At 44.5% G+C, this 14,914-nt stretch overlaps 1 protein-coding gene across 2 annotated transcripts; it reads right to left on the bottom strand.

Moving 5' to 3' along the window:
* Positions 1–669: 669 nt before the first annotated feature.
* LOC1271055 (synaptic vesicle glycoprotein 2B) lies at positions 670–13,011 on the bottom strand. 2 transcript variants are annotated; one of them, XM_061656339.1, is made up of 6 exons: positions 12,837–13,011; positions 3,576–3,764; positions 2,894–3,494; positions 2,668–2,816; positions 1,772–2,591; positions 670–1,694 (listed from the first exon to the last, which is right to left on the bottom strand). In XM_061656339.1, the coding sequence occupies exons 2-6, from the start codon at positions 3,610–3,612 to the stop codon at positions 1,511–1,513; spliced, it is 1,791 nt and encodes a 596-aa protein (XP_061512323.1). In that variant the 5' UTR covers positions 3,613–3,764; positions 12,837–13,011; the 3' UTR covers positions 670–1,510. The 2 variants fall into 2 exon arrangements, with proteins under 2 accessions (XP_061512323.1, XP_061512324.1); XM_061656340.1 differs by lacking the exon at positions 12,837–13,011 and adding an exon at positions 9,317–10,065.
* Positions 13,012–14,914: the final 1,903 nt, after the last annotated feature.

Raw genomic sequence — 14,914 nt, 5'->3', positions numbered from 1 at the left:
ACACGAAGCACAGTGGCCGCATCGTGGTCATATGTCTAAGATATTACATCACAGAGATTAAATTAATTTTCTGTATTAAGCAAGTAGTTGTAAATAGTAGTGCAAGCTTGTCATATATTCCTATTGTTTGATATTTTCATTCAAAACGAGTTATTTCCATTGCAAGGTGTATTTTTTACGACTTTGAAAAATAGACGTCATGAAAGCACTTAAAAGCCTATTTTTGCACCTGATCATCAAAGTATTATAATTCAATAGAAAATAGATTATATGTTTATGAGCGGTCGTTATTTTGTAAGCAAGGAATCGTTCGGGCGACATTTTGTAAGGAAGTAAAGGAATCAACTGGTATGCTCATGGCAAAGAGAAACAATCATTTCACTGTTCGTTTTATTGTGCAACTATTGGTTAGTCCTTGTGTCTTATCCTTCATATTATTTTGAAAACATTAACACACCATAACATATGGTTCATAAAACGTTTGCAGACCAATTAGGCTTTCAATGCTTTCAATTAGGACATAAAGGCGATGGAGACGCCTGGTGTTTCACCGATGAAGCTCCACTTACAATCTCAAAAATGCAATAAAGTTCTCAATTTCTCCTATAAAACCTCCAGTACAAAGCATAAAAAACAACACTTCTTATCAAACAGCGTAAACAAACTCGATTTTTTTGTTTTGTTTTGCTAAACATTTATTTGGCTACTCTCTCAAGTATGCTGGGGCGTTTGCTACGTTCGCGCAGCGCCCACCTATCAGCCCAGCGCATTAGGCAGACCGGTAGGCTTACTATTTTGCTTTTAAGATTAAGTTAAACACTTCCCGCGACAGCTAACAAAACTCACCACTACAATAAATTCTTTTGACAAACATCTAGAGGGAGTGAGGGATTTGGGAGTTTATTTGTTTGTCCCCCACCCGCTTGCGCCATTTGCGTCACCAGCGAATGTGTTAGGAAAAGTGGTTATAAATGGCTTCAATTAATTCTCAATCCTTTACGTGTTGGGTTTTCTTTTTTTTGACGTTAATTGATGAGAGGGGAATTGACATAATAGGGGGCGAAAGGGAAGATTTTGAGGAATTGGGAGTAGTAAAAAAAACTTCCATCAAAAAGAGCCACAGAATTGGCCCCGTTTTGCCATTTTTTGATATGTATAGGTAGCTACGCTCTTCCCTCCCATCTTTCTCTCTCTCTCTCTCTCTCTCTCTTGCTCTCTCTCTTTCACACAAACAACCTCCTCTCTTTTGGTTGCTGTGGCTTACACTTAAATCTCTTTATCCCCCCTGGTTACCCGTTTGCGTTAGCAAAAAAAAAACGATGAAAAACAAAAAAAGTCTACTCTAAAAAACTAAAAAAAAAAACAATGATTGAATGGGGCTCGTTGTTGAATGCACCAGCCGACGGCTGTACGCTGGCATTTTGAGGGGAGATGTGGGAAGCACGGGGGAGCGGTTTCCGGGGCCCACGGTATCGGTGGTGTGAAGTTGCGCGTTGCGCCGTCCCAGTGCTTAGGACAGGGCGGTTCGCGTCGTGTTCGGCAGGAACAGACACATCAGACCGCCACCGGCCAGCAGGACGGCCACGATGAACGTCGGCGCGGGACAGTACAGGTCGAGCAGCGTGGCAATCACCACGTTGCCGATGATACCGCCTAACCGTGCGGCCACCATCGAGATCGCCACACCGGTTGCACTGCAAAACAAGCAAAATAGAAGCAAGCATTTCCGTTAAAAATCCTGACATCGAAAATATCCTTTCGACCGCCTCACCGTAAATTCGTTGGAAACACTTCCGTAATGAGACAGTCGAGCGACGCGTTGCCCATCGAGATGACGCCACTGAAGATGGCCGACACGGCCAGGTTCTGGTGCTGGTTGGTGACGAAGTACATCGACGCCGAACAAGCGCCCGCCGCCATCGTGCTGAAGACGAGGAAAAACTTACGCCCGAGCCGATCCATCCCCAGCACCGCAATCACGTTCGCGGGCAGCGCCGCCGCCACCGTAATGAGTGACTCCATAAACACAGTGCTCGGTATCGTCGCGGAACAGACGCCCGTCTGTGAGTGTGAACCCATGCCGACGACATAGTCCGTCACCTGACACACCGACGCGTCCTCCACGCCCGGATGGGCGCGCGTAAACTCATCGAACCGGTTGAACAGCTCCGGGAACCACATCATCAGCCCGTAGTAGCCGATGTGGAACGTAAAGTTGATCGTGATCGAGATGATGGTAAACTTGAGGATCGGCGACATGAACACCTGCTTGCTGTTGTCCAGTATGTCGTACAGCATGCGCTTGTACTTGTTCTTGATCGGTTTCGTGACCGCTTCCAGCTCCTCGCGCAAGCACTCGTCGATTAGCAGCTCGCGCACCGGGTACTGGTCCTTCGACTTGCCCGTGTTCGTCACGTAGATACCGCGGAAGATGGCCAGCGCCTCGTCGATCTTGCCCTGGGAGAGCAGGAACTTCGGCGACTCCGGCAGGTACAGCAGCAGTGCAGCGACAATGAACGACGGTATGGAGCAGACGAGCAGGAAGATGCGCCACGAATTGTACGTGAAGGCGGGCGTTGTGATGCCGATACCTTTAAGAGGGACAGAAACAGTTGGAGATGTCAGTTTTAGATGTCTAAAGTGTGTCTAAAGAGCCGGCACACCTACCGGTTGGGATGATTAGCCAGGCCAGCCCGGCGACGAGCAGATTGCCGATCGTCCAGAACGCCGCCATAAAGCTAAGCATCGAGCCACGCTTCGACTTGGGCTGGAATTCGGCAAAGTACGGCCAGATGACGGGACCACTACCGCCTAACCTGTAGCGCGAGAAGAGAAAGATGGGTAATGACACCGCACAACTCTCCGGGGTTATTCGTTTTGCAACACAACTTACGCCACACCGTTCAGGAAGCGAAACACCATAAACACCTCGTACGTCTGGGAGAAGGAAGACGCGACGATGCAGAACGCGTTCATGATCGAGATCACGATCAGCACCTTCTTGCGGCCGAGCGAGTCGGCCACACTGCCCCAGATGTACGCCCCGAACATCATGCCGATGAAGATGATCGAGTTCAGCCAGCCCTTGCTCTGCGTGTTCAGGTCGAGATCGCACTGGGCGGAGGGCAGGATGAACGACATCGAGATGACGTCCATCTCCTCGCTGGTGCTTACCAGCCCACATATTGCTAGCAGGATGTAGTGGAACCTGCCATAACCAGTCAGCTCTATTGCCTGCTCGAAGTCAGCCTTGATCGGTGCGACCCCTCGCTCGGGGTCCGTACCGACCGTGCCCGAGTTGGCCTCGTGCTGCTTGCTGAGGGCGAGCGGACCGGCCGCCGAGCCGTTCCCAGTGGTGCCGGGTGCCGGTGGTGGCAGTACAGCCTGTGTGTGGTCCAGCGACTTCTCGTGCAGGGAGAGGGCAACGACTCCTCCCGCCAACGGATGATCCTTGCTGTCACCGTTCGCTACTCTGTCGTCCTTTACATCGGTATCTGTTCGGGAATGGTAGAAGCGGATGGGAGGTTAGGTTTTGAGCGGTTGATGGAGAGTGGAGCGGAGACTTGAAGACTTACACTTTGGTTGGTTCTGATCGGTGTCACCTTCTACCATCCTATGTAGGCGAGAAGTGTGGTTGATCGGTTGCGCTGGTAAAATTCAATAAACAAGGAAGAAATTCTCCGAAGAAGTTGAGTTGCGGATAGAGCGAGCACGCGTTTATCCGATTTATAGATTGAAATTTGGTTTTGTTTCTGGATCGTAAACTGAAATTGAGAGAGAGCAAAAGAGAGATGTAGACGATTTTATTAGTTTTATTAATCTTCTTTTTATTAATCTTTTTATGAATTAAGGATCTCTTCTCCATACTAACGATGCAGAATAAATGCATACTGATCAAACACCTACATGAAAAAGCCTAGAAAAAGATCGACCATTTCAAGGTTTGAACTCAATACCAGCATGCTTGTTCCCCTGTGCGTTAACCACTGTACCACGAAGCCGGTCCAAATAAACCTCGATCATTAGCGAGTTTTAATCGATGTGAATTCATAATCAGACTACTGTTCCTGTGTTCCATTATTTCCAAACACCATTCCCATTTTACACAACCACAATTGCATTAATATTAAATCATTTTTACTTCACTTTGGAATGATTTCAATTTGGTGCCACTCCATCCCGAATGTAGGGATCGGCATCGTTAGCGTTGGTGGTCGTGGAAACAGCCCGTCCTGGTCGCGTGTAATTTGTTTTCGCTGCGCTGTGCAACGCCACACGCTAATGGTGGCTAATGATAGGAAGACCGGGGACCGAGTACGAGTGTGTGACAGTCAACAGTTGTAAACTAGATTAATGAAATTCGGCCCCAGCCGCAGCAAGGATGATTGAAGTAATTGAGCGTTACTACCGGTCGGAAATGTTTTCTGCCCTGGGCAGCCCCCCAACAAAGCCCAGACACTGGCGACTGTCGTCTACTTGTTGCCTGCTACGTATTATGTGATTTCGTTTGATTGGTATCTTAAATATTAAACAGCTATCGCAAGCAGGCCGTTGTTGACGATGTGCACTAATCATGTACGTCAGAGTTCGTTCGTTTAGCGGGTTTTTGATCCATCTCAAGACAATCTCGGAATTGAAAGTGCAATTAGCTGTAATTGTGTGAGTGTGTGTGTATGTTGTGTATGTACAGAGCACAAAAGTGAATCGTTTTGAAAATTAACACCTCGCCGCGCTAGTGTCGCCGGGACCAAACCAACAGCACGGCGTCAACCCGGCAACAACCCGGCACGAAATGATCACCGATACACTAATTGGGTGATTCAACCGAGCTGATTACGTTTGTGTGGCCCTTTCGCGAGCGACGATAATAACAGCGATGCCGAGTGATTGATCGAGTGTTTAGATAAGATGTTAAAATATGGGTTATTAATCTATTACAAAATAGCTGTTTGTCATTTCTATTGGGTTGTTAAGTACGTTTTTCATTCCAACGTTCTCACAAATCAATTTATCAATCCATTTGTTCCGTTTATTTGCTATTATTTGCATCCCCCCCCCCCCCCCCCCCCCCAGTCATCAAGCAGGTGTCATATTTAAATGCAAAATGTTGAAGAAATATAAGATACTAGACACTGATTCCCATAAGTTCTTAGTTCCGCGATCGCGTTAGGAATTCGCACGTTTCCGGACGTCTAATTGCACTGTGTGAACTATATTTTCCGTCAATCTTCGTTTTACTGTCCATTGCGCATCCGATGCCGTGTGAGAAAATGAATGCTTAAACATTCGGTACCAACTTCAAAACACAAACCGGCGGACCGGGCGGCTTTATCTTTGCGAGAAACTGACCAATGAATATTTATGCTACGTGCCAATTATATTGCACGTTTACTGTTTTGTGATTTAAATCATTTTACTCGTGGTGCTGCAAATTTTAGTAATCTGGATCAACTCAAAGTGGAATGAAATGAGTTCTAAAGCTGTCTAGCATTTTAAAAACGAAGCTTTCTGTTAGTTTCAATTCGACACGCAAGTATCTGAAAATCGAGTGTATGGGAAAACGGATCCTCATTACGATTTGGCCGTGTAAACGAACATCCTTATTATTATTCGTACATTTTGTTATATTATTGTATATGTTCGTTCTCGTAGTTTCACGATCATTATCTTTCTAATTTTATGTTGTGGCTATTTTTCATATTTACATTCTCGATATATTGGAATGTTTCACATATTCAGGCAAAAGTCGGTGATTTTTTAAATAATAATTTGTTATTTCAGACTCTATTTTTAAAGTCATAAGAATTATCGGCTAGTGAATTTGTACTCCCAAATTACATTATGAATAATCAATCTCAAAATTAGCTTAAATTGATTATGTGAACGATTCACTTGAATGTCCATCAGTTGACAACGCAAAAGCTACAAAAAACAAGCTCATGCAAAACAAAAACAGTAACATTAATAATGAAACAGCGCAAGCTCGATCAGTATGAACCCGTTTTCGCTGATCGGTAACCACACGAATCTAGTTTAAACTGACCCGCCGACTTGCATCAGACTCCGGGGGGAGGATAAAACCTGACCTTCGGCACAGTAAACGAACGGTGGCTTGTTATCTACCTCCCCGGTTTCCCAAACCTTTTGCTTGCGCCGCGTACATTGAGCGCCTAAATCTTCCCGGATATGTTAAACCCGTTTAACTATTCATTAACTCCTTCCCATGCCGCGATCGCGCGCTTGATCGAGCATATGCACCAGCCAGAGTGACGTCAGAGAAAGGTGCCCAGACAGACAGTGCTCTTGCGCACCGTAACCGTCTACTCGTGGCCAGTTATGCGAATGAGCTACCGCTATTCCGGTTTTTTTTTTCCACCCCCTGTGCACGGTGCACCGTACAAGCACGCGTACACTTACATTCTAGGCATACGCTGCGCGTGATCTGTCTCGTGGAGGGGTGGCCACATTAAGCATTGATTAGAAAATTTGTTTTGCTAATTAAATCATCAAATTAAAGCCGCCCTGAAGAGAGAGAGAGAGCTCTCAAGCGACCTTGCTGTGCACGGTAAACCCTGCCGTTCTTGAGTGCGCAAGACTCAAGTCTCTTGGCGCGGCTATGCGGAACATGTCGAAATGCTCCAAATCCATCATCCACGACAAATTGCCGGACATCTTAATTTCTGTCCCAAGCTAGGACTCCTCCACTCGACTCGACTCGACTCTAAAGTTGCTTATTTGGAACGTTCTTCAATCGAAACTGATTACCGGAATCGTCGGTGGTGGAATTAGACGAACAACTTGCACTGCAACGACACCACAACAACAACAACAACCACGGGAGAGAGAGAAAGCACACAAGGACGTAGCTGTTTATCAGTGGTTTCGTATGTGTGTGTATTGTTGTGGATGGTGTTGTGTGTCTCTCCATTGCTTCCAATGTTTGTTTACGAGCTCGTTGACACTTGGAGCTGAAAATAGTCATCCCAAGGTACGAACAAATTCGACATTAATGTTAACGTAACCGCAGTGCAGCAGCTCCAACACTATGATGATGAACTGTTTTGGCCTTTACACTATCCTCTGGTTTTCTAACTGAGTTGTTTCGTTAGGAATCATCATTAAAATGGATTTTTTTACGATTAGAGATCGATTAAGGAGGAAATCATTAAATTACATTGCTTTCACTATTCATTTTGAAGTTACATTGGCCGCAAGCATTGTAAATCTACAAAATTAATGCAACATCACTTCTTAAAAGAGATTATTTTTTTTATTACAAAACGAAATATCAGTAATGATGATGATGGTGGTGATGGTGGTTGTTGGAATAGGATTGAAAGGGTTCAACAATACCAAGTTCAAATATAAGTGTTACAATCATAACAATTACATACAGCTTAAAGTATTCAGTCATAGACTAAAAACGGACTAATTAGGATGTAGGGATAACTCCATAACTACATCAATTAAAAAACTACTATTTTTTTTAGTTAAAGCATTCTTTCTTAACTAAAAGACTCTTCAGACATAGAGGAATATGTTAAATTGAGCTAGTTAGGACTGAATTAATTGTCCCAATTACATTTATTATTGTGAAATATTGCCTCAAAATCATCAATGTTTGTCCTTAAGACTTCAGGTTCTGACAGCGCTTCTCAAAGTTTGTTCCAAAGATACCAAGCTATGCCTCGTTATCACCAATGATAGACTCTTGTGTAGTAAGTATTTTACTACAAATTTAATATATTTTACTGTGTTTTACTTAACTACGTTTTATCCATACTTCAATGATTATTGTTATATCGACTATACTGGCTCAAAAAGGCAAAAATGGTACATTGAAAATGCAAAAATTTAAGAAGATTGTCAAAATTTCGTGCTTTAATTTTAATTCTTCTTCTATTTGGTGTATCGTCGTCGACATGCCGGCCTATATAGTCTTTCGAGACTTTATTCAGTACCACGCAGCCGAATAGTCAGTCCTTGTTACGGGGGGATGGTCGATTGTAGGCTTGAACCCGTTGTTTCAATAGAACGGGCATGATATTGAGTCTGTGTGGTTTTATTGAATTTTTCTCACTTCACCTAAAACATGTTTGTCTGTTTAATCAAATTTTTGCTAAGCCTTTGTATAAGTTCTTATAGGCTTTTGTTTATAAATAGCAATATATGCTTTTGGTTCAGGGAAGCCCATGGTCCATACAATATTTGAACCTGTGAAGGAAATGGTTTTAGGTCGTACAACTTAACGACTGCACTTATGACACCAGAATCTTTGGAAAGATATTCTCAATCAACAATAGTTCAACGTAGAATGCAACCTGTCTACTCAAACAACAGTGCCAAAGGTTTCAAAGTGTAGCGAAAGGCTTTATGAAAGGCCATGTTTAATATGGAGTAATATTAAAAAGTAATAAGTTGGAGGACCATCAAGGTACTTAAACTAAAACTTCAAACATGAACTGGTCAAAGATCACCTTTTGAGATAGCCCTTGTAATCCATTTTGTAGCCCGCTGTACTACTGATGGCACCCTCGCGTGAATGCTTCACGTTAACTTTGCCACTCGCAAACCTTTGAAGGGTCATTCGCTTTCATTTTCTCGCATCTTCCAGTATGCATTAAAACACACACAAGATCACTCTCCCCCAGCCTGTGCCCTGACCAGTGATTATCTTCTTGTCGTAATGAAAACAAGCCCCCCATCCCACTCTTATCCGTCGATCGATCATCATCACCTATTACCAGTGCAAACTTCAAACACACCGTCAGCCGTCGATCAGAATTTAAATACACCCTCCACCAGTCGCAATCGAAATTCGGTGCATCCGAATGCATTCGTGCGGTAGTTCCGCGTAGCAAATAATTGCTACTATTGCTACAATATATCGTGCCAGCGTGTGAATTCTTCCACATTGCCGGCGGCACATACCAGGCGCTACACAACCATGGCCAAGGGCGTGGGAGATCCGAGGTTCCAATCGAGGTTCCGATCGGGGGAAGGTATGCATTTTATGCTGCCCCGAAGCCCAACGCCTCGGTGGACATCGAAATGGGTGGTGAGTTCACCACCGAATGCGTGGTGATGTAAGCGAAACGAACGGCAATTTAAACTCACTTAGTGCAGGTGCTACAAAAGTAGCACCTTGTTTTGCGTATAATGGGGAAGGCGGATCTATTCATCCCGAAAAAAAGTGCCACGCAATGTACAAAACAAGTATTTTCAACCGTAGCCCCGTCATTAAACGAACAAGAACCAGCTCCTTGTTTTCGATTAGAAAAAATCGATTTCTTCCGCAAGAGAAAACAAAACATACCTTTTCGTCACAAGCAACAGTTGGCGGGCTTGGATCTTCGCTCGAACAAACGGGTCGTTTTACTGCTACCTTTGTCACTGGAAATGGTCGATTTTATGCACGGTACTGCCAATAAGCGTACCAGCTCGTGAAACATTAACACTTCTGCTGCTTGAGGGGCGATCGCGCAAAACGAAAGGTGGGCAAAACGCAAACAAACATTCACAACCACGCAGGCACAGGATTTGGTCACGATTTTTCTTTGGTTTGAAGAAGAGCTTGGAATGGACTGGAATTACACACGCTGTTTCGTTTACTTCACACAGAAACACACCGGAGAGAGTGCCTAAATCCCCTAAAAGAATGGGGTAAATTCAATGGTATTTGCCGTTAAGTCCGCCAAACATGCTCGCTAGCACCGTTAGTAAAGGAAGAACTGACGCGGAAGGAGCACATTTACACGATCACGAAGCACGAGATCATCCACTGTGTACGGCAAGCGCGGCAGCAGAGCTGTTGATCTGTTCGATCCTTTGATGGCTACGGCTGCCTGCGTCCTAGACGACCGATATCTGGCGAGTGAATGTGGCTCACGATCGGCTGGACAACGCAGATGGCAAAACACAGCCACACACACACACACACACACGCTTGATCGAGAGTGACACACTGCTAGATGTATAGATGATCGCAAAGGAGAACCTTGCAGAACTGGTGCCTCTACTCGACTGGTGCGCAACGATCGACGGACGCTTTACAACTGAACGTGTCCGGCGGATCGATCACCAAAGTCTAGCCGTTTCGCGAGCGCAACGATCCCAACGAGGGGGATGAATCAATACAGCGTGCGCGCTCGGGGTGGTAGGTACAACACAGTGATAAAACCACCCCTTCTTTCCCCTTCCCTTTTATTAGAATGACTCTCTGGTGAGTTGTTGATACTGCGGTATTGTTGGCTCATCTGACACACATACACACAGACAATAGACAGACACTTCGATTCGGGTTTCGACTCTTTTTCGGCTTATCGGGAGTTATCGCACTGCAAACTTTGTTGTTGCTGTTGTTGTTGTTGCACGGTACGAAGGTTGCGGGAAATGGTGCATAGCACGCTAGAACCGATGGAACCCCTTTTTGCGGACGGGATGGGTCTGCCGGTGGGATCAGGTTCGGGCGCTTTTGTCTTTACTGAGGGGGAATGATTCTGACCATCGTGATCGTGACCATCGTGCAATACAAATTCTCACCATTTCATGGGAGGTGAATCTCTCTCTCTCTCTCTATCTGGGAGGCACGACTGGCATAGTGTTGTTGCAGTGAATCACTCTACATCAGCTCGACGTTATCAAACAACGGAAATCAATGGGTTTGAATTTGACGAACTCAATATTGTGGATGAATTTGATGTTGGATTTGAAGAAATTAATTTGATGATTTGATGGATTTGATGATGAGATAATATCTTTATATTTCCAATGTAATCTTCAAAGAATCCAACCACAGGTCATCTCTAAACCTTTCCAAAATCATTATAATAATGATGATTTGTTGGAATTCTTGTTTCAAATCTATGAAGTATCCTGTAGCTGGGAAGGACACCCTTGAAATCCGAAGGGGAAGGAATAAAACGAGAGTTAAAATCGGGTTCAAACCTTGAAGATCCTTGTAAGATCCGATGTTTTTAGGATCCAGAAGGCACATTTAAATGAATGTTCCTGTCCATTTGATAATTGAATGTTAGTTGTATCACGAAAGCATGTACGAACAACGATCATCTTGTCCCAAAACGCGATCGTTGTTCGTAAACAATCTACAAATTCGCAAAAAATAATACAAGTTTTGCTGTTGTTCTGAATCCGGGACATCTGTTTTTGGTCTCAAAAACAAGAGTATTACGCATTGTTTATGATCATGCACAAGGTAAATATATACAAGGTTTCTGTAAGGTCCAAAAAAGTCCATTTCAATGAGCTTGGCAGCTCAGTAATGACGTCGGTTAGATGATTAAAGAGTTAAAATATGGGAAACAATCTGAAAAACTCAAAACAAGAACCAGAATAACTGTATAAACATGTCTACAATTGTTCAGAGCTTAGTCGTGAAATATTTATGATAGAGATCTTCTTTGCTTATAAATTACAAAAAAGGCAAAAATAATCCCAGAGCGATTAAAACGTTTAAGACAACACAACAAGATAAGCTATCTTATTATCTTAATCCCTATCGTACGTCACGTGAACAGCGAGACGACGCAATGACTTACAGCTCATGCACACAGCATCTTAAACAGTTTTTAAGGTAGAACAAATAGACTTCCTGATATTTTCACGAAAATCCAGGAAGCCTTAAATCAAGCCTCCAAAAAGACGAAACACTAACACGCAAATCAGTAAGAACCTTCACCTTCTGGGTACTGGGTAGCGACCGACCGTACTAGCTCTAATGTTTCATTAATCGTCTGCACAATAATGCTCCGGAGCGTCGGAAAGCTCCACCCTCTTCAAATCTCATAAAAAGGTCAGGAGGGCTTGTATTCACACCTCACCGCCGGGGAAAACAGTAACTTCCGCCCAGCTTCGCGTGACTGCAGCGTGTAAAAAGATCTAACGCCTTACGGTGTTATGCTGTTTACGCGCATTCTCCGACGTCTCTCACTTTCGATTAGGCCGGGTCGGGGGGCTTAACTCCCACAAATTAAAGCCGAGCGGAGCGGATCGAACGCAATCGACAGGTTGTGCGTGCGAAGTGCAACCATGCGCATGTACTACACGTCTGGCATTGTGTCTGGGCAGTCCAGAGGGGACAAAGGCTTCCAGCCATTTTGAGATGTTTCGACTTGTAAGCTGCAGACGCGGTACCGTAATTGACGCACAGCCTTTCGAAACCTTTTCCTTCCGCAGGCTGTTGCCTGAGAATATGAGAACCTCTTACTGCATGTCAGCTCCATTTCAAAGTCATCTTTCGCCGCCGCTAGCAGCGGGAAACACCACCACTACCATCATCCCATGGCCGATAGCGTTCCTGGTCTCTAATTAGCGCTTGCTTTCTAATTCCCCAGAGAGCGTAGCGAATCGGGTGTGATGACTCAGTCGACAAAAAGATCCTCACAAAACGGGCGGGGAGGGTTCAGTTTTTGTTGTCTTGTTTGCTTCATGCTGGTGTAGTGCGCATTATCTTTTTCGGAAGAATTCCTAAACCAAACACACACACACACACACACACACAGAGCAATAGTTTCAATAGAGTTTGCCAATATCGTTTGCAAATAATTGGTAGTGCCTAATTTCGTAGTCGTCGATCGATCGTATGCGTGATTGTGCCTGTCTCGTGGCAAAGGGCAAGGACAGATGTATTTACAAACTTGCAACACTGCGACACCAACTCTCTTTCGCCACTGTGCGCTAAGTTTTGCGTAAATAAACAAAATTAAGCACGCGCTCCACGTGAAAAGCTTCTTTTCGCAAGACCCTCTCTGAAGTTTCTGCTCTCTCAACGTTTGGCGCATGTGCCTTATTGATTGCATTTTTCACTTACTGCTTACCTTTCTTTTTTCTTTCCTCCACAACACTACTGGTTATGGCAGCGTTCCACTACACCTTGCAGCACAGGCCCACACCACACTGTCCTTTCCCAACTTAGATCAGTTACTACCGGGAGTACTCGCACTCGTACGGGGTTTGCAAGCAAACCTCGAAAGGTAGGATTGCTACCGGCGTACGCCTTTTATATGCAAGACCATTTCTTACCATTCCCGAGTGCGACTGAAAGATTAACAGCCGGAGATAAACCCTGTCTGTTCTGGCTTATCATACTGCAAACAGCATCACGCGAAACGCGACAGCTTAAAACGCCTTCCCAACGTGATCGTAAGCTTCTGCCAGCTTCCCAAAGGCTCTTCCCTCGTCAACAAGAAGTCCAAATTCAAGTTCTGGGGTATAAAAGATGGTAAAAGGGGTGCTGCTATGAGCTCATAGTGATAAGGTTTGCGCTACTGTTTGCGAAGTTATTTATGGTCCCAGTTGCTGCTGGTGCTGCTGCAGGTCCAAAAATGGACCCCGGCTAGTGTGACCAATTGTGAAATTGAGAATTGTGCAGAAACTCGGAAAAATATCCCAAACACCTTTCCCTTCTCCTTTTGCTCTCTACCGGTCTTACGAGAAGATCTTGTTGGAGATCTCCGTTGGGATGCATCTATCGGATGGTCGTTACGAGGCTTAAGCTTCGGCAAACTGCCTGTCTGTCACGAGAGGTTGTTGTATTGTGTGCTCGTGTGCTCGTGTGTGTGTGGCTTTGTACGGCAGCAGCGGTAGGTCTGGCCAGCTGTATCAATACACCAACCCCACGCGGGCAGCGACAGGGAGCAATGTTCGTTTTTTTTTTGGCAAGCTAGCAATCCATAGACTCGCCTTCATGCTGAAGGTCTCTTCTCTCTGGTCTTTGTATATATCAATGGATTTGGCAAGACAAATATCGAACGACACTAACCAAAAAAAGACAAATAATTGTTGCAATTACGTTAAGTTTGCTAACTCTAATGACACACTGTGTACGGTTTGATCAATTCGTAATATAACACAGCTTAGAGTCATCCAATGCAACGCTCAGTTGGTTCAAACTGGGTTCTATTCTGTAAAAGCCTTCAGCTTCTAAAACCAACCTAATCTAGTTTTAGGGTTTTTTTTTGGGATTTTTTGGAGACGCATTTAGGGTTATTTTTGGGACAGCTTCTACTTGACAGTGTTTTGCAAGATCCAATCCACAATCTCAAAATTACTCTCCCGCGCACGATCCAGTCCGCTCAATTTGTAAGCATTAAGTGACTCACGAGCCCTCCCACACACGCACACTCACACATACACTGTCCATACACTTCCGGTTAATTTTTCCCGGTCTTCCATCACACGGCCCCTAACGAAAAGTGGTGCTGCGTCGCACTCTGCTGGCGTCGTTCATGGCCATCGGATGGATGGACTCTCGCGACACGCATTAACTCCGCGGCTGGCTGCCGGCGAAAACTGCCAAAAACTGGTATCAACTTACGCCGTACACTGGGCGGCATGCATGTCATGCGGTTGTGGTGGAGATCTTGCTGGAGTGTGGTAAATGAACCCAGAATATGGTGTTTTGTGTACCGGTAATAGTGTGACGGTCTTTTCGAAGCACTCGATGGTATTTTGTGGGAGTTTGAAAGTGTTTAAAATGGTTGAAACTAGTCGAGGTTAGCATTTCAGGATTTTATGCTGCTGATTGTGATATTCTTTTACCTGCTCTCGATCGGCATTAGGGGCTTGTTTGGCATGTATCCCATATCAGGCTTATGAATGATTACTTTAACCTTTTGCCTGGATATGGTTAGAACTTAGCATCTGTTCATGGTACTAAGGTTCTATGTCTGGTAATTTAATAACCCTGTAATATTGTATAAAGTTGGGTCGAACAGTAAGCTCATTTTCAATTATTTGGTCATCTGAAGTCAATAAACGACTTTTCCTTTGAAGTTCTTGGCAAAAGATCTGCAACGTTCCCACATAGATACTATAGATGGATCATATCATTGGAAGCTTTCTCTTCTTATCGATCATCTACTATACGTAGATCTATTCCTAAAAAGTGAATGAG

This window comes from Anopheles gambiae, chromosome 3, assembly GCF_943734735.2.
Source record: "Anopheles gambiae chromosome 3, idAnoGambNW_F1_1, whole genome shotgun sequence".
NCBI lineage: Eukaryota > Metazoa > Arthropoda > Insecta > Diptera > Culicidae > Anopheles > Anopheles gambiae.
This window is presented reverse-complemented; position numbering and strand designations above follow the sequence as displayed.